Source organism: Camponotus vicinus, unplaced genomic scaffold (genome assembly GCF_025532165.1).
Source record: "Camponotus vicinus isolate PSW18456_S1 unplaced genomic scaffold, iyCamVici1.0 SCAF_4, whole genome shotgun sequence".
Classification (NCBI taxonomy): Eukaryota; Metazoa; Arthropoda; class Insecta; order Hymenoptera; family Formicidae; genus Camponotus; species Camponotus vicinus.
The window spans coordinates 11916509-11943567 of NW_028141976.1; the positions used below are offsets into that span (position 1 = coordinate 11916509).

At 32.4% G+C, this 27059-nt stretch overlaps 2 protein-coding genes and 2 long non-coding RNA genes across 9 annotated transcripts in view; 2 read left to right on the forward strand and 2 right to left on the reverse strand.

Moving 5' to 3' along the window:
* Positions 1–129: 129 nt before the first annotated feature.
* LOC145970288 (N-acetylneuraminate lyase) lies at positions 130–7194 on the reverse strand. Its single transcript, XM_083096902.1, has 9 exons — positions 6080–7194; positions 3529–3656; positions 1828–1889; positions 1691–1761; positions 1344–1489; positions 1064–1232; positions 813–958; positions 531–702; positions 130–469 (listed from the first exon to the last, which is right to left on the reverse strand). Exons 2-9 carry the CDS (start codon positions 3589–3591, stop codon positions 312–314), a joined length of 987 nt encoding a protein of 328 aa, XP_082953028.1. The 5' UTR covers positions 3592–3656; positions 6080–7194; the 3' UTR covers positions 130–311.
* Positions 512–27059, forward strand: part of LOC145970290 (uncharacterized) — a 48374-nt gene continuing 21826 nt past the window's right edge. For both annotated transcript variants that reach the window (XR_014438376.1, XR_014438377.1), the window contains exons 1-2: positions 512–716; positions 3189–3270. This is a non-coding gene — a long non-coding RNA (uncharacterized LOC145970290). The remainder of the gene's footprint in view (positions 717–3188; positions 3271–27059) is intronic.
* LOC145970285 (1-phosphatidylinositol 4,5-bisphosphate phosphodiesterase epsilon-1) overlaps positions 5148–27059 on the reverse strand; it is a 134830-nt gene continuing 112918 nt past the window's right edge. For all 5 annotated transcript variants that reach the window (XM_083096890.1, XM_083096891.1, XM_083096892.1 and 2 more), the window contains 6 exons: positions 26583–26810; positions 25908–26132; positions 25519–25822; positions 24871–25225; positions 13230–13553; positions 5148–12459 (listed from right to left, as the gene is read on the reverse strand). In XM_083096890.1, the coding sequence (XP_082953016.1) occupies positions 10950–12459; positions 13230–13553; positions 24871–25225; positions 25519–25822; positions 25908–26132; positions 26583–26810 (2946 nt within the window). In that variant the 3' untranslated portion in view covers positions 5148–10949. The remainder of the gene's footprint in view (positions 12460–13229; positions 13554–24870; positions 25226–25518; positions 25823–25907; positions 26133–26582; positions 26811–27059) is intronic.
* Positions 21405–23672, forward strand: LOC145970291 (uncharacterized). The gene is made up of 3 exons (XR_014438378.1): positions 21405–22237; positions 22331–23424; positions 23522–23672. It is a non-coding gene; the product is annotated as an uncharacterized LOC145970291 (long non-coding RNA).

Consider the following 27059-nt stretch of genomic DNA (forward strand, 5'->3'; position numbering starts at 1 on the left):
TGTGTAGTACTTAGCAGTGCATAATGTGTTGTGAAGTAAGAATTTTTTTTATGTGAATTTTTTGTATATAATCTTTAGATTCCGTATAAATTTATTTTTTTATATTAATCATAATTAAGAGTAGAGAAATACAATTTAAATTGTATATTTATCTTAATTTTTATGCTAATTAGCATTAGCATAAACACATCTTTATATTCTTTTACAGTAATTTTACAGATCATTTTTTATAAAGAGAAATAAAATATTCAGCATAAACAGTATAATGATAATAAAATATTTTCAATCATGCTTAAAATAATAAAATATTTTCAATCATGCTGTAAATTTGGTTTATATCCTAGATTTGTTAAATCTGTTACTAGAGTTGCTAGAGTATCAGGAGAAGTAGTAAGTGGTGCACGAGGTGGTCCTACATTGATATCAGTAAGAAAAGACATTGCTATTTTGATAGCCTGCATTCTAGCATCTAGATAGATAATCAATCTTTAGTAACGATACACTTCATAGATATAAAAAATATTATTTACCATGTTTTATTATAGCAAGCACAGCGCTTGATAATTTCTCCTGTAGATTCTTAGCTTTTAACATATCTCCACTTATTCCAGCATCAAGAAGATCCAGTACAAGTTCTGGAAACATATTTATGCCAAGCAATATGAAAGAGTCCATTCCCAGTGCACATGCAGCGTTTACAAGCTAGAAAAACCAAGGTGAATCTTTATTATATTAGAATTAAAATTAATATGCGAATAGAGTTAGCTTCTTTAAAATTTTTTTAAGATTTAATTTTAAGACTAGTTTTTTACCTGATCATTACCAAGAAAAATGACGTATTTTTTATTATTGGTATGTAATGCTTGTGCACCCTCTTCTAAATTGCCACTAGTGAATTTTATACCCACAAATGATGGTATTTTAGAATCAATTGATTCAAGGAATTGTCCCATATGTACTACAAAAAAAATTTATATATGATACACATATACTTAAAGAAACATTGTCAATTACATCTATTGATTATAAATTTACCATGCATATATTAAAAAGGATTGCTTACTATTAACATTGGTTAACATAGGAATATGATAGTATAATAATGGCGTTTTTGGTGCAGCCTGGCCAACCTTCTCCAAATATTCAATTAATTTCTGAGGAGTAGTAGGCTTTGAATATAATTCTGGTAAACAAAGTATAGAATCTACATTCAGAGATTCTGCATGTTTTGCCTGTAAAACGTACGTTATTTTTATTTTATTAATTAATCACATAGTATTGTTGAAAATAATTCTATTATTGGAAATAATAATTGGGAATATATTTATTAATATTGTACTTACAAGCTCGATTACATCGGGAAAAGGAGCACCTCCTATTTGAATCATTAAGTGTTGTTTTGTATTTTTCGTCGCTTTTACCCAAGCTTCAGTAACGAGCTTTCTTTCAGCAACAGACATTGACATCCCCTCACCGCTTGTACCATTAACTGCAAAATGATATATATCAATTATGCAACATTAATATTATAATTTTAAAATAAAAGGTCATATAGCTGTGTTCTTTGAATAATTTTTAAGTAAATTATTTTACAAGAATTTAGTAAATATGTATAAAATGTTACTGTATATGTGGGGCAGCACTAAATATAGGGAAATATTTAAAGTTTTTAATAATAAGAATTACTTACCGAGTATACCATTAATTTTTTTTTTTGCCAGATATGTTGCATATTGTGGTATAATATCCAAATTAAGAGATCTATTAAATAAATATTGGTCATTATTATTTAATTTAATTAGCAGTTTATAGAAATAAATTAATTACCTATCATTATTAAAAGGTGTTAACACTGGGACAATAAGACCTCTGTAGGTGTATGTTAATTGCTGTAATTATAAATTTAATTATCTGCACAATATAGAAAGTATACTATAATCTCTATTTTATTTATATTTTTATTTATATGAATGACATATCTTAATCATATCTTAATATGTATATATAAGTCTATTTCATTAATTTATTTTCTATACATTTGTTTCTCTTATTTAAAGAATAAAAATTTAAAAGTATAAAAAAATCATATCGCGGCTTTTTAAGCGACTTTCTGTTTTCTTTCTTTACAGATATTTAAAAAAAATATTTAAATATGAAATTCAAAGTTTTAATTTTATTTTAATGTTTAAATTTGATTCTATTCGCATTTTTTTTATTAAAAGAATAAAGAAGCAAGCATGTACAAACAGCATAGAAAGAAAATTTTAAGTGCATTTAATCGATTACAAAAAAATTACGATATGGGACTTTATCAAGGTATCCTATCAAAAGTGGCTGCCTTTTTTATTTTTTAAGAAAAATAATTATAACAAATATAGTATATATTAAATTAAATGGTTCAAAGTGAATTCTATTGTGAGAATAGTAGTGGCTTATAAAAGCTATTTATATTAATGAACGGAGAGATATGCATAATTTTTTTATAATGTAGATATTTCGATATAATAATAGTATAGCGCTATTTGAAATTAATATAATAATATATGATATAATATAATATAAATATTTTACATATTATACAAGTTTTATCGGCTTGTAATATCGCGGGCGACGTCTACCTTTTCACTTTCGGCACTGCAATATGAACTATGTATATTGTATATTGTATAATCATTTACTCAGTTAATTATACTCAGTATACGAATAATATAAGTAAAAATATAAATGAATGAAATTATTAACTCGAAGCCGATAAAACTCGTATAATATGTAAAATATTACAAGCCGATAAAATGTATAATGTGTAAAATATTTTTGTTCTATTAAGTCACACATCGTTATTCATTTCAAACAACACTACAACTTTTATTATATCGAAATATCCACATTATGAAAAAATTATACATACTTCTCCATTCGTTAACATAAATAGCTTTTGTAAGCAACTCTATTATGCTCATAATAGAGTTTAGTTTGAATCATTTAATATATATTTGTTATAATCTATCACTTTTACATTAGTTTAAAAAAAGGCAGCTATTTTTGAAGGGCATCCTGTAAATGCAACAAGATATTTTGTTAAGAATTTTTTAATATGATTTATAATATTAAATACATACATTCAGAATATTACTTAATAATGATATTTATAGTGGTCTTTACTATTTTTTACTTTTTTATATTTTCAGAATATCAATTTGATCATTCTACAGTGAGTAATAATTGCAATTTGAGAACTTCTATGGTGCAGTACATATGTACGCCTGATTGGTGAGTCAATTCAAAATTTAAGAGAATATGTTTTTATTGCAATGTCGTTGTTTGTAAGTACGATACATATAACTCAAAGTAATTTTATAGTTAATCAATACATGTTTGTCAACACATATACAATATTATTTAATTTGTGTTAGTTTATGATGCATGGAATTATATGCATATGATGACACAGAAACGAATGCAAACATTCGATCATTTAAATAATGTTTGTTTAATGTAACAAATATATTGTGAATATTATTTACTTACGAACATCGTGCACAACGATAAAGTGACTTTAGTAACAGCGTGAAGAAAAGCAACTGATAACATACATATTCTCTTCCATCTTTCTATGCTGAGCTCTGATAAGATTATCGTCTTATTTACTTATTATGCTTTAAAGGCAAGAAAGATAAAATTTCAATGTTAGAGAAAGAAATTGAATTGAAACATTTATAATTACTAAAGCGAATGCATAATTCAAAAAATTTAAATTTTTTTCATTTTATTACTTGCAACAAATCATTAATAATATGTCCGATATATAGAGATAATTCAAACAGTAACATTAATATTATTGGTTTTAAAACGACAATATAAATGTTTATTCGATGAAGCCTCGTCAATCATACATTATCTTATTCGATAAATTTCTTATATTTTCGCAGATTTTATATATTTTATGTATTCTATATACATATATATATATATATATATATATATATATATATATATATATATATACAGGGTGACCCATTTTAACTTAGGCAGCCAAATAACTCGAAAAATAAGCAAGATAGAGAAAAATGTTTTAGACAAAAGTTGTATGGTTTCGAGGGGGCCATAAGATGGTATCATTGGTTTGACCTTGAAGAGTCATTTGAAGGTCACGTGAAGGTCACTTCAATTTTTTTAAATGGAACATCCTATATATTTTTGTACATTCTTGTAGCTCATCTCGAGAGCTTTCCAAAACACTATAATTAAGTACATTTTCGTTAAGTACTTTTTGAGTTATGAGGCTTGAAATAATTTCTTAATTTTACATAAACCGTAAAATATCTTGTAAAATATTCATTTTTCGATTACCTTACCTTAATAGTTTTATGTACAAAATAATGAGAGGAATCAATTGGTGTAAAGAAAACACATAGTTGTTTCGAAGAAAAAATATGTAATTTGCAATTAACAATTCCATATTTTTTCTTAAAAACAACTATGTGTTTTCTTTACACCAATTGATTCCTCTCATTATTTTGTACATAAAAGTATTAAGGTAAGATAATCGAAAAATGAATATTTTACAAGATATTTTACGGTTTATGTAAAATTAAGAAATTATTTCAAGCATCATAACTCAAAAAGTACTTAACGGAAAGGTACTTAATTATAGTGTTTTGGAAAGCTCTCGAAATAAGCTACAAGAATGTACAAAAATATATAGGGTATTCCATTTAAAAAAATTGAAGTGACCTTCACGTGACCTTCAAATGACTCTTCAAGGTCAAACCAATGATACCATCTTATGGCCCCCTCGAAACCATACAACTTTTGTCTAAAACATTTTTCTCTATCTTGCTTATTTTTCGAGTTATTTGGCTGCCTAAGTTAAAATGGGTCACCCTGTATATCCTAAAAACAAATCGAACGAATCATAGCGGTTTTTGAAAGAAATTATAAATGATTTAAAAGATTTATAGTAACGATAGTGAAAACAATTTTTAACGATAGTGAATTAAAAGTTTTCATAACTAAATTATTTTTTAAAAATTATATAAAAATTATATGAAAAACTTATATATAGTTATACTATAATATTTATATATATTTAATATATTTAATTAATACAAATGTAAAGGGAGGTGGAAGAAAGAGAGAGAAAGAGAAAGAGGAAAAATTTCCTGTTTAATTAATTTGACGGCTCTAATTATTTATAAAAATGCTCTTTATGTTTATTTACATGTAGATCCTTTTCCTCAACAATGTTAATAGTATTAATATATTATTGTAATGGTAAATTCGCTATAAGTTCCAAGATGGTCGCATGCTTTATTTTATTTGTTTAACGGGTATTACATGCTTTTTTTGTTTATCGAAACGAGAACGGAGGCTACTCGAATGTTTACATAATAACGCCAAAGAGAGTTCTATTTAGTTAGCTGCTACTCGTATAATGCTCCTTTTTTATTTTGCAATAACTGTCACTTAAATGTGACGAGAGAAATGCTACGGCATATTGTATGCGTACTAGGGAAGAAGTTTCTTGTTTAGTAATAACATTTTTTTTGCTTTATAATCTTTCGCGTCCACTTTTTATGCCTTCGAATATCATATGTGATTCCATCATGGCAATTGTAACGCCTGAATATGTGATGGCACATTATTTTATAATATCTGTCTCATAGAGCGAAAATAGATTACAAAGAAGAATTTCTGTTCTCTTTTATATTAATTAAACTCATATTTGAAGTTTACAAAAAGTGTAATCTTTCGTGCATACACACACACACACACACAATGGTAACATCGTCGAAAATTTATATTAACTATAATAGAAATAGAATAAAAGGTGTCACACACACAAATGTCAACACGATGCCAAAATTATATAATTCGGATTTCAATATTACTGATTAAAAATATATATTCCCCGAAGAGGAATTGCATAAAACAGCAATGTTTTCTTCCGTCTTTTTCACAATATTACTTTTTAACGCGATGAATTAATTTAAATACATACTATTTAATTGATTAATTAAACAGTAGGCTAAATCATTAAACAAGATGAACGCTTCGGAAGCAAGAAACGACAACTGACCTGGTTTCAAAGACAATCCCTTTCCGCGATAATTATATAATTATTATTATTCGGCGATTTAACTAATTACTGCATAGTTCGTTAACTCGCATATATAATTTTTGCCAACGGTCGTAGTGATACATCTTGTTGTTCGATGAGCTTGAGAAAACCGTCGACGAGAGATGCGGGGGGGGGGAGGGGCAGCAATTGCATACAAGATAAATGCGTTACGTATGTGATAAAGTTCACACTTATGAAAAAGAGACATCTTGTATCGTATTTATATCTCGATTAGAGATCGACGCACCGCGCGTAGTCGGGCCAGCCCGATTGCGACAACATGCATCGCTTGTGTATATTAATTAATCAATTTTTCTTTTCTTTTTCTTTTTTTTTTAATCGCTCCGCCTCATTTACTATCTATCGCATTTTTCGTCTCAATTAAAGATAATTTTTTTTCTTTGGCTCCGAAATACGTCACGTACAAAAATGCAGCGCGTGGCTCGATGGCCTTTCGAGAATAATACGTATGTACGATCATATGTATATATATATATATATATATATATATATATATGTGTATATACGCGCTTTTCTTTATATCAACGTAACAGCTATCGAAGAATCACGGATATGTACAATTAGGGATATGCCCGGCCGACACGTTAGCATCATTTGGTTTTTCGCTCGTCCTTCTCGAGGATGATCTTTCTGTTTCGATTTCCATTTTTGTCCGCTGTTCCTCGCCTTTTTCTCCTCCTTTCTTCGTGCGGATCGTAATTCCGACCGACGAACAAACAAGGAGATTTAATACTGAATCGTTTATGTAGGATCAGCTCCTGAGAGCTCGTTCGATAATGTCCTTAATCAGAATGGTCCCAAAAATATTAAAAAGTAATCGTTTCCTGCGCACGCCGCTTTTTAAACGCGTCCAATGAGTCTTTTAAAGTCGGCCTCGAAGAGGAAAGGGATGGCGGATGAAGGATTGAAATCGTTGAAGTCGAGCATGGGTGCCGTTGAATATATTATAAGATGAAAGAATGTTACATTTAATATATATAAATCGGCAATCTTTTATTTTTTGCCTTTACATTACTTAAAGGAAAGAATAAATTTCATCTAAAAATAAATAATAATATAGAAAGAAAGAGAGAGAAAGAGAAATGTAATATATAATTTTTTTTTAAATTAATTATTTTTATGGTCATGTCATATTAAAGTTTTGTTATTTCTCATACTATATATACTGTACTTTGAATAAATTAAAATAGAAAAAATAGAGAAAATTTTCTTACATACTAAAAAAATCTTGCAAATATTAAATTATCGAGTTCAATAAATTATTAAAGAAATTATGAAATGAATGTTTCTTCTCTTTGGCATTTAATTATATGATAATATATGTAAGTGATAATAAAATAATATCAAATATATTTTGTTTGTAAATTTTGCAATGTTATGAGCTTTTTCGGGATTAATGATACCTTAATAATTTTTTCAAAATAAATTCTTGAATTCATAAATTTATATTTTTATCATTTATTCATGTTTTTATCATGGATGAATAGCATGCTATCATTAATCGTATCTTTGATAATAAAGTAGATATAATCCACATAATTTTATATTATATATATTACTCTATAAATCTTCAAAACTTGTAATATTATGAAAGATTAAAATGTTCACGTGGCAGTTGAAATATTAAATTGAAGTCAAAGTTAAAATAGCTGGAAAAACGCGATTATTATTTTATGGGTATTAATATTCCACTGGCGGCGCCCATGCTTTTGGAGGCGAGTTTGGCAATCACATGCAACTCGTGTTACAACATCCTACGGCGGCACAACGAATCTTTACCTTTGCAACCGAGACATAACGTTCGATAGACACTGTCCGTTTATAGTCGATGATTCTCTCGATGCGGGGGTTTAGCCGGAGGTCCAAGGAGCGTCGAACATTAATTACAATAATTAACATTATTAGTAGCCATTGTTCGTTACTGCTATGTACATAATTTTTTTTTGAAAATGCTGATATATGTATATTAGATAAGTACTGTTTCGGTATATGTATATCGGGATGCACTTGATACGCTGGTTTTTATTTATTGTTAATGTGAAAGTTATTAGTTAAAGTGATACTTGTTGCACTTGCCAAGTTGTTGTACTTTTGCAATTTGTAAATGTTAATCTTTCGCCGTCGATATTTAGGAAATTTTTTTCGCAATGTGTATGTATGTATGTATGTATATATGTACGTGTGTACGTGTGCAATAAAATTTATATAAATTTATTAAAACTATTTTTTTGAGAAAAATATATTTTAGATAGTGCGAAATATTTTTTTCGAAGAAAAAGAAAGAGAGATTGTATATAAAATATGTCGGCAAAAAAAATATTTCGATATGAAAATATTATTTTAAGAATTAATGGGATAGCGAAAAATATTTTTAAGAAGTTGTGGCGGATTTATATTTTATCGTTCGCAATATTGTCAAGTGCACTAGTAAATATACAATAATCATACAAATTAGATGTTGATTATAGTTTGATCTCTCTGCGCGCGCGCATATCTGTGAAAGTGATTTTGTACGACAATTGCAATTTAACGATACCTATGCGTATAAATATAATTGGCCCATGTCTCGCTTCTTTTCATTTGATTTACAAGTTGCATTGGGTCAATTAAATTGTTTCTTCTCGTGGCTAACGTAATGATTGTGTTCATGTATCGATCTACAATCTCTAAAGAGATTACTTTATCGAACGATTTTTCTGTTATTTTTTTTATAATAATATCTACTCAAAGATACATGTATGTACAAATATAATCGGCCTATATGCTTGTGTTTCTTTTTTTTTATTCCGTTTTATTTTTCCTGTGTTTGGTCTCTCGTGGATATGTGATTATATGTATTTTCGAGGAGGTAAGGTAAGGAGGAAGGAAGTAGTATCCAAAAATATAGAGTCTCCAGTGAAGTCGCGAATTATCTCGGGAAACGATGCAGGTTTGTCGGAAGTATCGAATATATATTTCTAAGTAGCGTTAAAAAGATCCGGCATTTTTTCATATTGAAAAAAATCTGTAGAGGAGCATCTTGAAAATATAAAATATTTGAAACGATTCGGGGGAGCGGAGGACTCGTGTGGAAGACAGGGAGCGAAGGATGTTCGCGACTTCACTGATTTGTAATGTCAGGTTCCGTATTGTGTTTTTTCATTAGCTAATTAACGTTAGCAATTAAAATTATTTCCGAGAAAATTAGGCTGCCGGTTTCGAGTGTACGACAATACGCATCCGAATGCTTTTTTTCGCGTGAAAAAGATAATTTAATAGAACGATAGCACACACTCGAACGCGAATTTTCATCGACACTCCTTGGTCTCGTATATTTACAATCTACATATATACGCTCGCTAAAACAATTAGGAGAGAGGGATGGTAATCGAGAATGCAACACCGATCTACCCTCTAGCATTAACAATATATAGTAAATACGATCTCTTTCTCTCTCTCTTTCTCTTTTAAGTAGCAACTTTCAATATATATTACGATGCTTTTATCGGGTTCTACTCAAATTCCTTATCATATGGTTGACTAGATGCAAAAAAAAAAATGGTTACCAACATTGATAGAGCGATCAAACAAAGTGCGATAACAGCGATATATAATTTTATTACGTAACTCCCTCGCGTGAAAGCGCGACTCGTATCAATGTAAAACATTTCAGGTACGACGTAAATGATAAAGACGATGCGCTTACAAATAATGAGAAGTCACGTAAAGAATTGCGGACTCCTTTATGGATACGATTGATATTGATCAAGACAGACGGATCTGTCCGATATGTTTCAAACGGAAACACGTTCAATCAGGAAGCACTTCCAATACGTCTTAACATACGAATATCGCGATGTTACTGATCTACTTCACTTAGAATCGTACGTTGTTTGGTAAAATGTTTAAGGGATCGCACGGCGCGATCTCGCTCTCTTTATTCGTTGTACAAAAATAATAAACTCAGGCGCGACGTGGCACTAATTTTTTTCGACACGCCAGCGCGTCGATCAGACGCGGCAGTTAACATGCCAAATTGCGTCTGACGAATTTTTACTGTCACACGCAACAAAATCAATATATCCGTATAATATGCTCGGCTTCTAATGCTTGTTAGAAAAATTAAGGGGACCCAAGAGTCGTCGCTTTGCCACTTAATGATTGTGCGATCGTTGCTGCAGAGAGATCAGATATTCTATATTAAGACTCTTAAAAAATTTTTAAAAATGACATAATTAGTCTTCTTCTCGTCTACTGCCCATTTTTCTTAAGAAAATCTGATTTATCAATGTTGATTTTACAACGACAGTGACTTTAATAATCTGAGATTTTGCTCAAATATCGTGCGCGAAGATAATTGCACACGTAATCGAATAATTAAGAATATTGTGTTATTTTCATTGATATTTTTCAAAGAATTATTTCATACTTTTTAAAGAGACAAATTTTTTCTTCTTTTTTTGTTAATTATCAGTTTTATTTTTTTTGTATAATATCGTATGATAAAAATGCGCTGATATTTCTTTAGTAACGCGATGATATTTAAATATTCTGATCGTATCCTATCGTATCATCCAACTTAAAGACTTACTGATTGTAATTTCTTCGTTCATGACATTTGTATTGCGAAGATTCTTGATAATGTAAGATCCTTCGATTTCCTCAAGTTCTTACTTGCATTTGAGATTATTCCTTGGCAGGATCGGCGGCGTGAATCGTTCCGTCAAGATTAAAATTAGCTTCCGATCGTATTAATTGGATTACAAGTTTATAATTGATTTCTCCGAGCGGCGAAGATCGATGATATCGACGTCGCCCTTGACTGCCACTATGATTTCCAAACTCTCAATTTCCTTAACGAGACCTTTTTTAAGTGAAGAACGGCGTTTGGTATATCGAATTCGCGCGCATCCTCCCCATCGGAATGAACTTCTCGTCTACGTCCTGATATCAATAAGCGATGTCTCAGGCCTCTAGAAGTTGGGTCCGATAGTGCTTCCGAAACCGGTACCTTCTCCTTGCTCGATCCTGGTAAGGATACCGATCTACCGACGGAAAATCCTTTGCTGAGTCTGTCGAGGGTCGCGGGCAATAGATGCCGTCTCGGAATAGCTTGCTCCCTTTCTCTGAGGATGAATCTACCGAGGGTCTTCCAGAACGCTTGCGTGCTGTAAACGTTCTCGTCGTCATTCAAAACTCTCAACTGACGATTTCCGCTTCCGACAGCACCGGCGCCGCCCCATTCTAACTCCTCGACCAAGGCGAACTTTGACGGGTTTTCCATTCTTCTAGCCTTTATCAGAGCTTGCGCCAATACATCTTGCGCTGAACTGCTCACCGGCACACGTAGAATTGCATAAGGGATCTCTGGCGAGACGTTGTAGATGCAGACCAAGAAGGTGTCTGCCTCGTCCCATATGTGAGTGGATTGGTCCCTCGAGTTAGGATCATTGAGCTTTGAATGGCCGGCCGTGCTTCTGATGGAGGCGAGCCAGGCTCTGCTGCTCGGATCGTCGCCCACTCGCTTCAAAAGGAAGCGACCTTGACCTTTCCACAAGGCCTGTGCCTGAAGAGGATGTTCGGTAGGGTCCAGTACGCGTTGAGTCGGCAATTCTTCTCTGTCTCTCTTCTCCCATCCGCGAGATACTTCCTCCACTAAGATGTATTCGTCAACATGATCGGGCAATATCCCGGCTTTCTGTAACGCCTGCAGCATCACTTCTTGCGTGGTACTTTCCTGAGTCACCTTCAAAATGGTATACGGCTCGTCCGGTATCACGTGATAAACCATCAAAAAGAACATTCGTCGCTTTAAGGTGACACCACCTAGACCGGGATCGACCGTACTTAGTTTTTCAGGTTCTTTTCCTGACGAGAGACGTTTAGACGATTCCTTGTGATCGCGGCAGCATGTGTTATAATCCAAGCTCTCCTCCTCTAATCGGGAATAGATGAAAAGTGTGGACAGGGCCAGTGGTCTGTTTTTGCAAGATCGTAATCGTACGTGTCGATAGCCTGGTCGTAAACATTTGAGCGGTATTACGCGTTGCGCGATGAGATGATGGGAACTGGCCTCGACGACGCCGAAACGTAGAAACGCGAGGTCCTTGAACATTACTTGGAAACAGAATTTCTCATTCCAGATAGGATTCAATGCATTATTATGAATAACCTTTGTCTTGTGCTTCGCGCAATCGATCGGTATACCGACCAACTCAATCTCGACGTACGTGCTGGTGACGAGGTTTGTAGGTGAGACGTATTGTCCCGAGACTATTGACAGACTCAAGTGCGCAGAGTGCAGGCCATCAAACTCCTTGTCCCAAGGATTGAACCGTCTGTCAATAGATATTTGCAATTGTTAGAGAAAATTTGTCGAAATAACAGCTAGACATAATCGACCGAAAGCAATTCTATTATTTAATTCTTTTGTGTAAAAAGAAGCATTGTTTCTTATAATAAAGATCAATTTTTATAATATATATTACAAAATAAATGTATTAGAATAAATTTATTAGAATAATTTATTTTATAGAAGCACTATGTATAATTCACAAATTGATCGATTTTTACAATATACAGTAAAAACGCGAAAAAATACGGGCGAAAAAATATTTCTCTTAATATTAAAATACTCTTAAATATTAAAACAATTTTCAATTAATATAAAAAATAAAGTAATAAATTTTATAATTTTAAAATTGTTAAGTCTTTTATTTCAATAAAGATTTTAAGATATAAAATTATTAAATTAAAATTTATAGATTATTAATTATAATAATCATAAGATAATTATCATAAGATGTAAAAAATTTTAGATTTTATATGTATTCTTTCTTTAATTTTTAGAAATCTATATTTATTTAAATTGAGTGTGAGAATCACTAATCGATAATTGAAAAATTAATCAGTAAGAATGATTTAGTTTTTAATTATTTTTAATTTAGAAAATTTATAGTAATTAGATATGATTTATTTAATTTTTTAAATTATAACACATTATAATTGTTAATATTATCAAGCGATTGTTTATTAATTTCCACATAATTATTAAAATTGATCTTTATTACAAATAGCGTTTAATAAAAAATATGATATGTGAATTTACCTGTACATCATGTGTCCCTTGTCCCACATCACCGAGGGCTTTCTAACGTATCCACATTGACCATTTTGCTCAAACATAGCTGCGTTCAAATTTAATCCCGCGTCATCGGTTTGATAATTCAACGCGACCATCTGAATTCCGAAAGCCCAAAATATTACAGGGTTGAAATTTGTGGAATCGATACGCATTCCTGCAGGATACGTTCGGATTAGTTGAGTTTCTGCGTGGGCGACTACGCCTAACGGTTGTTTCCTACAAATCTTTTTCGCCGTGCTCTCATTCAAAGATGAGCATTGGAAGCAGGCTGGCACTCCGCGAGTGGATCTAATAACACGAAAATAAAAAAACATTTTATATCTTCTGTATCTACGCGAATATCTTCTTTGAACAATATGCATTGCCAGTAGGTATACAAGGCCGGTTCTAACCCAGGTCCTCTCAGGGGGGGTGAGGCGCGAGGGGATCTCAGCGGCGCGGGGGAATGACGTCACGCGGGACGAAGGGGATTTCGTAGGCGCGGGGGCTGCGGGGCGGGGCGGGGGACGCTTGTGTTGGATGTTTTATGACAAGTATAAACAATCATAAACCGATGTTCGGCTGCTTTGTACCCTTGCAGCGCGTGTGAGAGAGAATGATAATATCGCGTGCGAAAAAATGCGTACGAGAGAGAACGATAGCGAGACTTATAATTAGCGCAAAGAATGGGAAAAGGGTAGTGCAAGGGAGAGGTGCGTAAATAATTATACATTTTTCTTTTTGAAATATAATTTCGGTGGCGCGGGGAATGACGTCACGCGCGAGGAAGGGAGTCTGCGAGGAGAAGGGGGATCCGCGGAAAGAAGACGGTGGTGTGAGAAGGATAGCGCTACGTGTGAGAAAAGGACAGCGCTACATGTGGGAAAAGGATAGCGCTAAGTGTGTGAAGAGGACAGTGCGACAAGGATGACATCAACGTGCGACAAGGATGGTGCAATGTAAGATGGCGTGAGAAGGACGACGCAAAGGTAAGTGAGCGACGAGCATATGAAAGAGAGAAAACGACAATAGCGCGAGAACAACGCGTGCGAGAGAGAACGATATTGCAAGAACAACGCGAGTGAGAGAGAGAACGATAGCGCGTACGAAAGAGAGAACGATAATAGCGCGAGAACAACGCGTGCGAGAGAGAACGATATCGCTATACTTACAACTAGCGCAAGAGAGACGCAAGGGATGGGAGCGCAAGGAGAGGCGCGTAAATAATTGCAATTTTTTTTTTCGTTACAATTAAAAATATGTAGAATTTATTTAAATGTGTGTATGAGTATTACAAATTTTGTGTGTGTGTGTGTGTGTGTGTGTGTGTGTGTACTTAATATTAAAATTTAAAAATTAATAAAATATAGGGAAAGAAAATAAAATGATGAATATAAAATAATGCGGATGGTGCGCCGGGCTGTAAGGGGGAGGCAGCTCCTGAAACAGGAAAAACGCTACATTAATTTTATCTTAATTAAAATAAAAAAAATAAAAAAAAGAAACTAATTTAAAAATTTTAAAAAGAAATATGTACCTTAGCCCCCTGGAACTGCAGAGCCGTACCAGTATTCCAGTAACCGTCTTCTTCTTTCCTCTCCCAGTCTTCTTTGTATTTCCCGTATTCTCTCCTCTTCGATTATTCTGTTCTCTTCGTATCTTATAACCGATAGTTCGCAGATTTCGTCAAATAGGGACTCCATCCCGAAGAGCAGCCGCAGATTAAAAATGTCGAGATATCTCCACGATCCATTTACATCATTATCCTGGCGACTCTCCGGGGTGTCGCCCCATTCCTCCGCGAGATCGTGTCGCGCGTTCCAGCGCTTCGCCCGCACGTTGCGTCGATGCTGTATGTTGATGAACCCGGGAATTTTGACATCATCGGGGTACTATAAAATAATATATATTAAAAATCCACATACACATACGCACAATTGTTTTCACAAAAACACTACCTACCTTCCAGACAAATACCACTTTTAGTATCACAGAAAATAAGAGCTCTACAAAACTCCTCTTCCAAAATGAAAAATGAAAAATAGAATCCATCTTATTTGCAGTAAGAAATAATCACACACGGAAAAAGAAATACCACGGTTAAACTCGCTGACGCTCTCCTTTCGGACAATACACGACTGAGATTGAAATCGAATGTTACTCTCCGCTGTAGGAATTATAAAGGTCTCAAAACTGGAAGGGTTACACTAGTGTACGAATATTTTTTACACCCACTGTATATATTAACCATTCATGATCCTTTCATGGTCTTTTTCTACGCTCGGTATAAACAATATGAACAGTATTCCTATGAAGAGAAATGGATCTTGGAACCTTCCTTCTTTTTATGTTTTCTGTTTATGATACCAATATTCGACTGCTTTACACCCTTGCCGCGCGTGTGAGAGAGAACGCGTACAAGAGAGAACGATAGCGAGACTTATAATTAATGCGAGAGCACGCAAAGGATTGGAGCGCAAGGGAAAGGCGTGTAAATAATTGCAATTTTTTTTGTTACAATTAAAAATATATAATTTATTTAAATGTGTGAGTTTAATAAAAAAAAGTATACAATATAAAAGAAAAAATAATATATAAAATAGGCCGTCGGGCTATGTGGGGAAGCCGTTTCTGAAAACATATGCATTTCATTAGTTTAAATTATTTAATAATTTATTTTAAGATACTTTTGATATATCATATAATAAATTAAAAGATACTTACAATGTTATCCATGACTCATCTATTTTAATTTGTGCAAATAGGGCACATGTTGCAGGGCAATATTTGATTCAAACATTTTTTTGCACCCTTTGCATGACATATTATCCATATTGCTACAACCTATGGTTCTATGTTCCCGAACAGAACTAGTTTCTTCAAACTGATACGGGTCTTCTAGAAAGCATTCGGTACAATATTTCGATCCATTTTCCATATAGTAATAAGAAATGCAACATATCTTTGTTGCTTCGTTTAATGTTATTATTTCAGGTATGCTTAAATTTCGCTGTTTCTTTTGTAACTTTTCATCAAGAATATCGTCACTATTGTCACTATCGTAATCACTGTCCTTCGCCAAGGGTTCTATTTCTATATTATTGAACTTGTAAATTTCTATTTCCCTTTTTAATAATAAATTGCAGATTATAATTTAAACATTAATTGCATACATGTGCTATGATAATTACGTTCAGATTATTTTCTAATGCAAAGTATATAAAATGTTTTATCAAATATACTACAATGATCAAATTGTGTATGTGTAGGTGACAGAACAAGAATTAATAGACTTAGTGGCAAATAACATGATGATGATCAATACAAACTTCATGCTGAAGTGATATTTCTGAATGCTTTTCCACGTACAAATTCAGGAAAGAATTAAAAGTTATGGCTAAGAAATTAATTTCAGAGCAAAAGGATAAATTATATTTTTTATAATTATTATAATATTGAATTATAATTTAATATTTTCCATATAACTGTGGGCATATATAAAACTTAAACATATATTGTTAGAAATTTCTTTCAAGTTATTAATAAATCATACACATTTAAAGACAATGGAAAATGGAATGTATATGTATATGTATATATAAATATATACACATATAAATAAAATTAATAAAATCTACATATGCACGTCTATTTTCAAATCTTTTTCCTTTATGTATTTTTTTTTTTATAATATAAATGTATATCTCTTCTATACGAAATGATAATTATAATGATCAGTTTTATTATCGAGAAATATATGTTATGCCATTGATTCTTATTTTCATTTAAATTTAAAATAAAAGCGTTCTTATAATTCAAATGTAACTTCATTTTAATATTTCAGAGTAATAATGTTGATCATGTTTCATACGAATCGTTATGGTATAAGAAGTATTTTTACAGAAAGACTTAATATATGTTGCATTGCGATGTTAGCAGCTTATATCCGTAACTGTACCATGCATACTACCGATTCTTTCAATTAATTACTATACTATGCTGTAAGTTATACTGGGATACCTGAGATAATTTTGGCGATATACATAATTTAACATATTTCTAACCATTTCTCTTTGCAACAAAAACACAATGCAAAAATTCCTAGTAAATAATAGTTGCTGTTTTCGAATTATAAATATTATTATTTGTATATTTTAAAACAAATAAATTTCTGTTTGCAGAAATATTTGTTACTTAAATTAAACTATAAAATTGAAAATCATTTATGTATTGGGAAAAATAATTAGTTAATTAATCTATATATGTTCAAAAACTATATAAAAATCCTAATTTAACTATAATAAATTTTGTCGAAATATATTTGTTGAATATGTATAAATCTTTGTTTCATTAAATTGCAATTTTCTCTATATCTACAATTAATATATCTTAAATTCATATTTGATCAAAATAAATGCACATAGGCGAAAGTGAAAGTAAAATAAGTAACATAAAATTAAAACATATAAGTAGATAAAAATAATATAATATATAATATAAGAACGACCAGAAATGTAAAACTTACTGCTCGCATATGTGTTAAATTAAAATTAAAATTTGAATGGTGTAGACTTCATTGCCGGAGCGTTTAAAATTAAATAAAATGAATCCATTATATATAAACTCAAGCTACAAATTTTATTTATCTGTTTTGATAATTCCTCATATATTTTGCGAATCTTTATTAATTCTTTTGTAATATTGCATAAATAAATAATAAAAAAAATAAGATAAGATAGCAAAAATGAAAAGAAGAAGTAGAGATATAGTAGATAGAAAGGCAAAAAATTAAGAAAGGAATTCTGCGGATCTATTAAGAATTTTTAATAACTAAATGTGTATTCTTTTACACTGCATTTAAGTACAGTGTATTAAATAAAAAATTGATAGCATTCGATCGATTTGCATTTCGATTTCGTTGAAAAATTAGTTTCCATTTTTTTTTTATATGTTCCGCTTTATTATATGATGGGCATTAACCATAAGTTTTATAAGCAAAAAAAGAGAATATGAAAATCAATAATCTATCTCTTTAGCACATACATGTATAAATTTTGTCTAATTGAAATAAAAAAGTTCCATATTTATATCAGTCACGTAATATTTTTAAGGAAATCACAAAAATTAATAAAATATAATCAAGCAATTATTGAATATGTCATATTGAAGTGTATACTAATATCATATTCAAAAAATTACATAATTATAAAAAATATATAATAATGAATAATAAATCTTTTATTAAAAATAATTTATAGGCAAAGAAATTTAATTAAAATCATAAAATGCCGGAAAAATTATTACGCTATCCGAATCGTTATGTGGAATATGTAGTTTAGGCAAATACGCTTATTGTTTGACAGAATAGAATGTTGGAATGCGCAGCAATTTCTTTCTAATTAGTTTTTATCTTCTTGCGTTTTACAAAAAAGTATCGTATATATTACTTCAATTTTCTCTCTCTTTTGTTTGATATATTTATTCAAATCTTATCTTCTTAACAATACAAAACAAGCACATCTTCTCTCTTAAGCATATAATAAAAGTAGAGGTAATATATTTCTACTGTATGGTACAGTAACTTTATGGAATAATATCTTCCAGTACGTTGATAATAGGACATCGTCAGTATTCACTATAGTGGTTACTACATAATATTGTACCAGTGAGTATAATTTTTAGCATATTAAGTGTATTCATTCGTTACAAAAACTTTTTACAAGCAGTATACAACTAAAAAAAAGAAAAGCAAGTCAACATTGTTGTCGACGTGTAAATAGGAACGAGTGATATTTGGTTTTCTCAAGATGCCTCGATTACTAAGGAATTATTCAAAACTTTTTGTTTTGGAGAAACTGAAATAAGGAATGAAATAAGGAATCGTGTTAAGAATGAAATATACAGCTCAGACTTGATAAACGGTTTTTTATTTTTAATTTAGACGCACGCTTCTATTTAAAAAACCTATGCAATTTAAATATAATATATTTTTGAATGTTATTAAAGATCGTAAACCTACATTGTATATTTAATATCTTAACAATAAAATATGCATTTTTTAAATTTGTATGATTATATAAAACTATTTTAAAAAATTATGAATTTTAATTTGTTAGTTTTATAATTTTATTAAAAAATTATTATCATAATATGAAATATGTGACAGTGTCTAAACACTATACTTTCTATGCACTAATTTTAAAATCGTAAAAATGCTTCAAATTATGCTTTTTACCAATTATATCCCAATCACTCTTGATTTAATTTTAAGCTATGCAATACTCATTTAAAAGAAGATTCATTTTATTTTAATGAAAATGTATATTATATCCACTTCACTAATTTAATTTTCGTTTAATTAATTGAGACGACCAAAATAAAATTTATTTAGTGCAATTATTTAGGGTACAGTGCTATTAATCGCTAAATCGATTTTTAATTGAATTCAATGTTTCATACCTAGGATCTAAAATTCAAATATTTCCGGCAAAATGGATGATTCAAAGATAAATGCAAAAACAAATATAATCTTATATAATATTTAAATAGCAAACTATACTGTCAATATGAAGTGAGATATGCACAGAGCATTAAAGATATGAGATGCAAATGTACTAGGTTTATAAAAATTTTATAATTAATTAAAAAAATAAACATCTATTATTTTTAGAATTTTACTGTGGAAAATAATGTTTATGGCTGTCGAACGGCTATCGAACGGGTCAGAAACGACTGTGAACGAGGCTACGGACTACCAACAGGGCCAAGGACGGCAACAAACAGGTCAAGAACGTCTATCGAACTCCAACGAACGGGCCAGGAACATCTATCGAACGTCTATCGAACGCCAACGAACGGGCCAGGAACAGCTAACGAACGGCTATCGAACGGGTCAGAAACGGCTGTCGAACGGGGCAGGAACGGCAACTAACAGCTATCGAACGGGTCAGAAACGGCTATCGAACGGCAACTAACAGCTATCGAACGGGTCAGAAACGGCTATCGAACGGCAACTAACAGCTATCGAACGGGTCAGAAACGGCTATCGAACGGAGCAGGAACGGCAACTAACAGCTATCGAACGGCTGTCGAACGGCTACGAACGGTAGCGGACGATACAGAACGGCTATTGAAAAACGACAAACGGTAGTGAACGGCTCAGAAACGAAGAGCTAAAGAATGGCAACGAATGATAAAACGCACGGTGATACTCGGGGCACATATCGTTTGATCGACGAATCGAAACAACGATGGATCGACGATCGGGAATAACCGAGGAAGCGAAGAAACAACATAGTTTAGAGAAATGGCAGTACACACACACACACACACACACACACACACACACACACACACTATTTCCGTTCGATAACCGTTCAACGGTCGTTCATTTTTCAATAGCCACGGCTATTGAAAAATGTGTGTGTGTGTGTGTGTGTGTGTGTTTTTGAACATATATAGATTAATTAACTAATTATTTTTCCCAATACATAAATGATTTTCAATTTTATAGTTTAATTTAAGTAACAAATATTTCTGCAAACAGAAATTTATTTGTTTTAAAATATACAAATAATAATATTTATAATTCGAAAACAGCAACTATTATTTACTAGGAATTTTTGCATTGTGTTTTTGTTGCAAAGAGAAATGGTTAGAAATATGTTAAATTATGTATATCGCCAAAATTATCTCAGGTATCCCAGTATAACTTACAGCATAGTATAGTAATTAATTGAAAGAATCGGTAGTATGCATGGTACAGTTACGGATATAAGCTGCTAACATCGCAATGCAACATATATTAAGTCTTTCTGTAAAAATACTTCTTATACCATAACGATTCGTATGAAACATGATCAACATTATTACTCTGAAATATTAAAATGAAGTTACATTTGAATTATAAGAACGCTTTTATTTTAAATTTAAATGAAAATAAGAATCAATGGCATAACATATATTTCTCGATAATAAAACTGATCATTATAATTATCATTTCGTATAGAAGAGATATACATTTATATTATAAAAAAAAAAATACATAAAGGAAAAAGATTTGAAAATAGACGTGCATATGTAGATTTTATTAATTTTATTTATATGTGTATATATTTATATATACATATACATATACATTCCATTTTCCATTGTCTTTAAATGTGTATGATTTATTAATAACTTGAAAGAAATTTCTAACAATATATGTTTAAGTTTTATATATGCCCACAGTTATATGGAAAATATTAAATTATAATTCAATATTATAATAATTATAAAAAATATAATTTATCCTTTTGCTCTGAAATTAATTTCTTAGCCATAACTTTTAATTCTTTCCTGAATTTGTACGTGGAAAAGCATTCAGAAATATCACTTCAGCATGAAGTTTGTATTGATCATCATCATGTTATTTGCCACTAAGTCTATTAATTCTTGTTCTGTCACCTACACATACACAATTTGATCATTGTAGTATATTTGATAAAACATTTTATATACTTTGCATTAGAAAATAATCTGAACGTAATTATCATAGCACATGTATGCAATTAATGTTTAAATTATAATCTGCAATTTATTATTAAAAAGGGAAATAGAAATTTACAAGTTCAATAATATAGAAATAGAACCCTTGGCGAAGGACAGTGATTACGATAGTGACAATAGTGACGATATTCTTGATGAAAAGTTACAAAAGAAACAGCGAAATTTAAGCATACCTGAAATAATAACATTAAACGAAGCAACAAAGATATGTTGCATTTCTTATTACTATATGGAAAATGGATCGAAATATTGTACCGAATGCTTTCTAGAAGACCCGTATCAGTTTGAAGAAACTAGTTCTGTTCGGGAACATAGAACCATAGGTTGTAGCAATATGGATAATATGTCATGCAAAGGGTGCAAAAAAATGTTTGAATCAAATATTGCCCTGCAACATGTGCCCTATTTGCACAAATTAAAATAGATGAGTCATGGATAACATTGTAAGTATCTTTTAATTTATTATATGATATATCAAAAGTATCTTAAAATAAATTATTAAATAATTTAAACTAATGAAATGCATATGTTTTCAGAAACGGCTTCCCCACATAGCCCGACGGCCTATTTTATATATTATTTTTTCTTTTATATTGTATACTTTTTTTTATTAAACTCACACATTTAAATAAATTATATATTTTTAATTGTAACAAAAAAAATTGCAATTATTTACACGCCTTTCCCTTGCGCTCCAATCCTTTGCGTGCTCTCGCATTAATTATAAGTCTCGCTATCGTTCTCTCTTGTACGCGTTCTCTCTCACACGCGCGGCAAGGGTGTAAAGCAGTCGAATATTGGTATCATAAACAGAAAACATAAAAAGAAGGAAGGTTCCAAGATCCATTTCTCTTCATAGGAATACTGTTCATATTGTTTATACCGAGCGTAGAAAAAGACCATGAAAGGATCATGAATGGTTAATATATACAGTGGGTGTAAAAAATATTCGTACACTAGTGTAACCCTTCCAGTTTTGAGACCTTTATAATTCCTACAGCGGAGAGTAACATTCGATTTCAATCTCAGTCGTGTATTGTCCGAAAGGAGAGCGTCAGCGAGTTTAACCGTGGTATTTCTTTTTCCGTGTGTGATTATTTCTTACTGCAAATAAGATGGATTCTATTTTTCATTTTTCATTTTGGAAGAGGAGTTTTGTAGAGCTCTTATTTTCTGTGATACTAAAAGTGGTATTTGTCTGGAAGGTAGGTAGTGTTTTTGTGAAAACAATTGTGCGTATGTGTATGTGGATTTTTAATATATATTATTTTATAGTACCCCGATGATGTCAAAATTCCCGGGTTCATCAACATACAGCATCGACGCAACGTGCGGGCGAAGCGCTGGAACGCGCGACACGATCTCGCGGAGGAATGGGGCGACACCCCGGAGAGTCGCCAGGATAATGATGTAAATGGATCGTGGAGATATCTCGACATTTTTAATCTGCGGCTGCTCTTCGGGATGGAGTCCCTATTTGACGAAATCTGCGAACTATCGGTTATAAGATACGAAGAGAACAGAATAATCGAAGAGGAGAGAATACGGGAAATACAAAGAAGACTGGGAGAGGAAAGAAGAAGACGGTTACTGGAATACTGGTACGGCTCTGCAGTTCCAGGGGGCTAAGGTACATATTTCTTTTTAAAATTTTTAAATTAGTTTCTTTTTTTTATTTTTTTTATTTTAATTAAGATAAAATTAATGTAGCGTTTTTCCTGTTTCAGGAGCTGCCTCCCCCTTACAGCCCGGCGCACCATCCGCATTATTTTATATTCATCATTTTATTTTCTTTCCCTATATTTTATTAATTTTTAAATTTTAATATTAAGTACACACACACACACACACACACACACACACACAAAATTTGTAATACTCATACACACATTTAAATAAATTCTACATATTTTTAATTGTAACGAAAAAAAAAATTGCAATTATTTACGCGCCTCTCCTTGCGCTCCCATCCCTTGCGTCTCTCTTGCGCTAGTTGTAAGTATAGCGATATCGTTCTCTCTCGCACGCGTTGTTCTCGCGCTATTATCGTTCTCTCTTTCGTACGCGCTATCGTTCTCTCTCTCACTCGCGTTGTTCTTGCAATATCGTTCTCTCTCGCACGCGTTGTTCTCGCGCTATTGTCGTTTTCTCTCTTTCATATGCTCGTCGCTCACTTACCTTTGCGTCGTCCTTCTCACGCCATCTTACATTGCACCATCCTTGTCGCACGTTGATGTCATCCTTGTCGCACTGTCCTCTTCACACACTTAGCGCTATCCTTTTCCCACATGTAGCGCTGTCCTTTTCCCACACGTAGCGCTATCCTTCTCACACCACCGTCTTCTTTCCGCGGATCCCCCTTCTCCTCGCAGACTCCCTTCCTCGCGCGTGACGTCATTCCCCGCGCCACCGAAATTATATTTCAAAAAGAAAAATGTATAATTATTTACGCACCTCTCCCTTGCACTACCCTTTTCCCATTCTTTGCGCTAATTATAAGTCTCGCTATCGTTCTCTCTCGTACGCATTTTTTCGCACGCGATATTATCATTCTCTCTCACACGCGCTGCAAGGGTACAAAGCAGCCGAACATCGGTTTATGATTGTTTATACTTGTCATAAAACATCCAACACAAGCGTCCCCCGCCCCGCCCCGCAGCCCCCGCGCCTACGAAATCCCCTTCGTCCCGCGTGACGTCATTCCCCCGCGCCGCTGAGATCCCCTCGCGCCTCACCCCCCCTGAGAGGACCTGGGTTAGAACCGGCCTTGTATACCTACTATTGCCGAAATGTGATTTGCAAAATAATAAATAATAAATGATATATGCAATTGGATATATAAAAAATAATATATGCAAAGAGAACAATTTTATTCTAAGATAAAAGAATTATATAATGAAAAATGTAAAAGTGACAAAAAAGCACTTCAAGAAATGCTAAAAATAAGTAGAATATAATTTATGTACATATTTACAAAGAAAATTCTCCGAAGAATATATGAAAAATGTGAAAATATAAAAGATATTATTGGCATATATTCGGATTTGCCAGTTATTTATTCCGTTAAGAAACTAACCTGAAGATATTATCGATGTTGCTACCGCCGCTCGCGATCGAGGCGGACGTCGAAAGAGATTGCGGCGATCCTGAAGAGGATGCTATACTGCTGGGTCCTATACCGGCGATACTGTGCCTCTGAACCGGTCCCGAATGCGACGGATGTCGTATTTTCCCTGGCACGGCTGTCCCGGGTGCGGTATTCAATCCGCGAAATTTAATCGCCTGTAGATAAATCACTAGATCCGACAACTCCTTGGCTATCTGACTGCTCTGTTTTTGCGATTTGTCATCCACTGCTGGATCCGATTTTAAACGACCGTGCGGCACTTGGCTGCCGCCTAGATACCTCTCGTAGCTCGAGATCGAGTTATCTGTAAATTATATATCAAATGGTTCGTCATAAGTTTTTTATAATTATGGCAATTGCTATCATTTCTGAACGCAATTGGAATTCGAGAGAAATATATTTGTGTTATGTAACTTCGAGATAAACGGTTTATTAAATAGTAGCATGTAAAGAATATTTAGGTCTAAATCAAGAAAAGGATTAAGAACGAATTAAGCTCTCTGATATTTTTTGGGAAAATATAGGTCTATTATATCGATTAGATTTTTTCAAGTATTTATATTCCAATATTGATAATATATTGTCTATTATTTTTACCATCGATATTATCGTCCTCATCGTCATCCTCTTCGTCGTCCTCATCCTCGCTAAAATACTCGACGACCGATGTACTGCTCACATCTGTTCGCATTTGCTTCATGGAGGATGCACGATCCGACATGAGCATCTTCCCGCGATGACTAAGAGGCGTATGCGACAATGGTCCAGCAGGGTCGACCACTAGTTTCTTATTTTTTATCAAAATTCGATAACGAAGCTGCGAAGGTGAAGGCAATTGCGGATCATCACTGAAGTCGGATTCGAAGAGAAATTTTGTCACCAATTTCTCGCCAAAAACGGACTGAAACGACGTATTCCTTGGTTATAATTTGCACTTATGACGATAATTGATAGAAAATAATTTATCGAGCAATTAAAAAATATACCTGAAATATCTGAGCCATGCGAGCTTGCTGACTTGGCGAACAGTGGTTCTCGATGGAGAGGATCACGGGATAAGGGGAACTGACGAAGGCGCTTCGATCGATCGCTTCCACGACCGATCGAAATGGTATCTTGGTAGTGAATGTGTGACCATGATAAATTAACGGGGACCCATCGTCACCGTCCCAACAATCGAGTTCCACGCAGCGACATCCGGTTAAAAGCACCTATATAGATATTTATTAAATTATTACTAGCCATTATATTTTGCTTCTATTAATTATAATTTGTTCTAATAAAAATTAATTATTTTGCGGGACAGAATAAAAATTAATTCTCTAAACTAATATAATATTTTTCAAAATTCCTAGACTAAATATTTCTTATATATTTGCAGAATTTCTAAGATGTTGAAAATGTTATTTGTTATCGCTTGAATTGTGATAATGATTAACTACATATAGAATCTTTTTGTAGAATTGAAATATTCTTTTATTTTTTATTGAATAGCGTGCAAAATTATTAATAGTGTATTATTATTAAATTGATTGCAATGAAAGAGAGCTATAATGGTATCGAAGCAAATATATTTCACACATTCCTTTTATAATTCTACAAAATTTATCTATTATAATGAATAAATTTTGCAAAATTTAATTTTGAAAATAGTAATTCACCTGCGAATACAATTGCACAGAGGATTCTCCTTTAAGTTGATGTCCGGTCAAATAAGTGTTGTGGGAGCTAGCGATGTAATACTGCGACAGGGGTTGCTGCATCTCGCTTTCGGACGGTGTCGCGTACTCGTTCGGAAAGGCATAATTGTCCTTGTCCATCATATATCGCGCAAAACCCTCGAAAGACAAACACCATTGTGTGCGAAGAGCCGGGTCTGGTTCGTGCCTCTGAAATGAAAGCAAATAGACTTGATTGTATTAGGTCACATGAGCGAATGTATTGCAATGCAATGGTGGTCGTGTAAGCGAAATTGACATCTTCTATTTGTCGGACAAGACAAATTGAAATCAAGAGTGTCTCGAAAACAAAGAATCCCTTCTAATTATTTGGATATGAAAACACAGATTGCAGTTTATCGTCTTCAATTAAAATAATTTTTTTTCGCAAAATTGGATACAGATATCCAATCTAGTACG

What these genes read in the sequence shown, in the direction of transcription:
- LOC145970288 (XM_083096902.1), bottom strand. Translation starts at nt 3,591, where the DNA reads ATGTTATCAGTTGCTTTTCTTCACGCTGTTACTAAAGTCACTTTATCG. An exon ending in AAAAATTAATGGTATACTCG is followed by an intron (nt 1,490 to 1,690) that starts GTAAGTAATTCT and finishes ATCATTTTGCAG; the next exon opens with TTAATGGTACAAGCGGTGAG. An exon ending in TTCCCGATGTAATCGAGCTT is followed by an intron (nt 1,233 to 1,343) that starts GTAAGTACAATA and finishes TACGTTTTACAG; the next exon opens with GCAAAACATGCAGAATCTCT.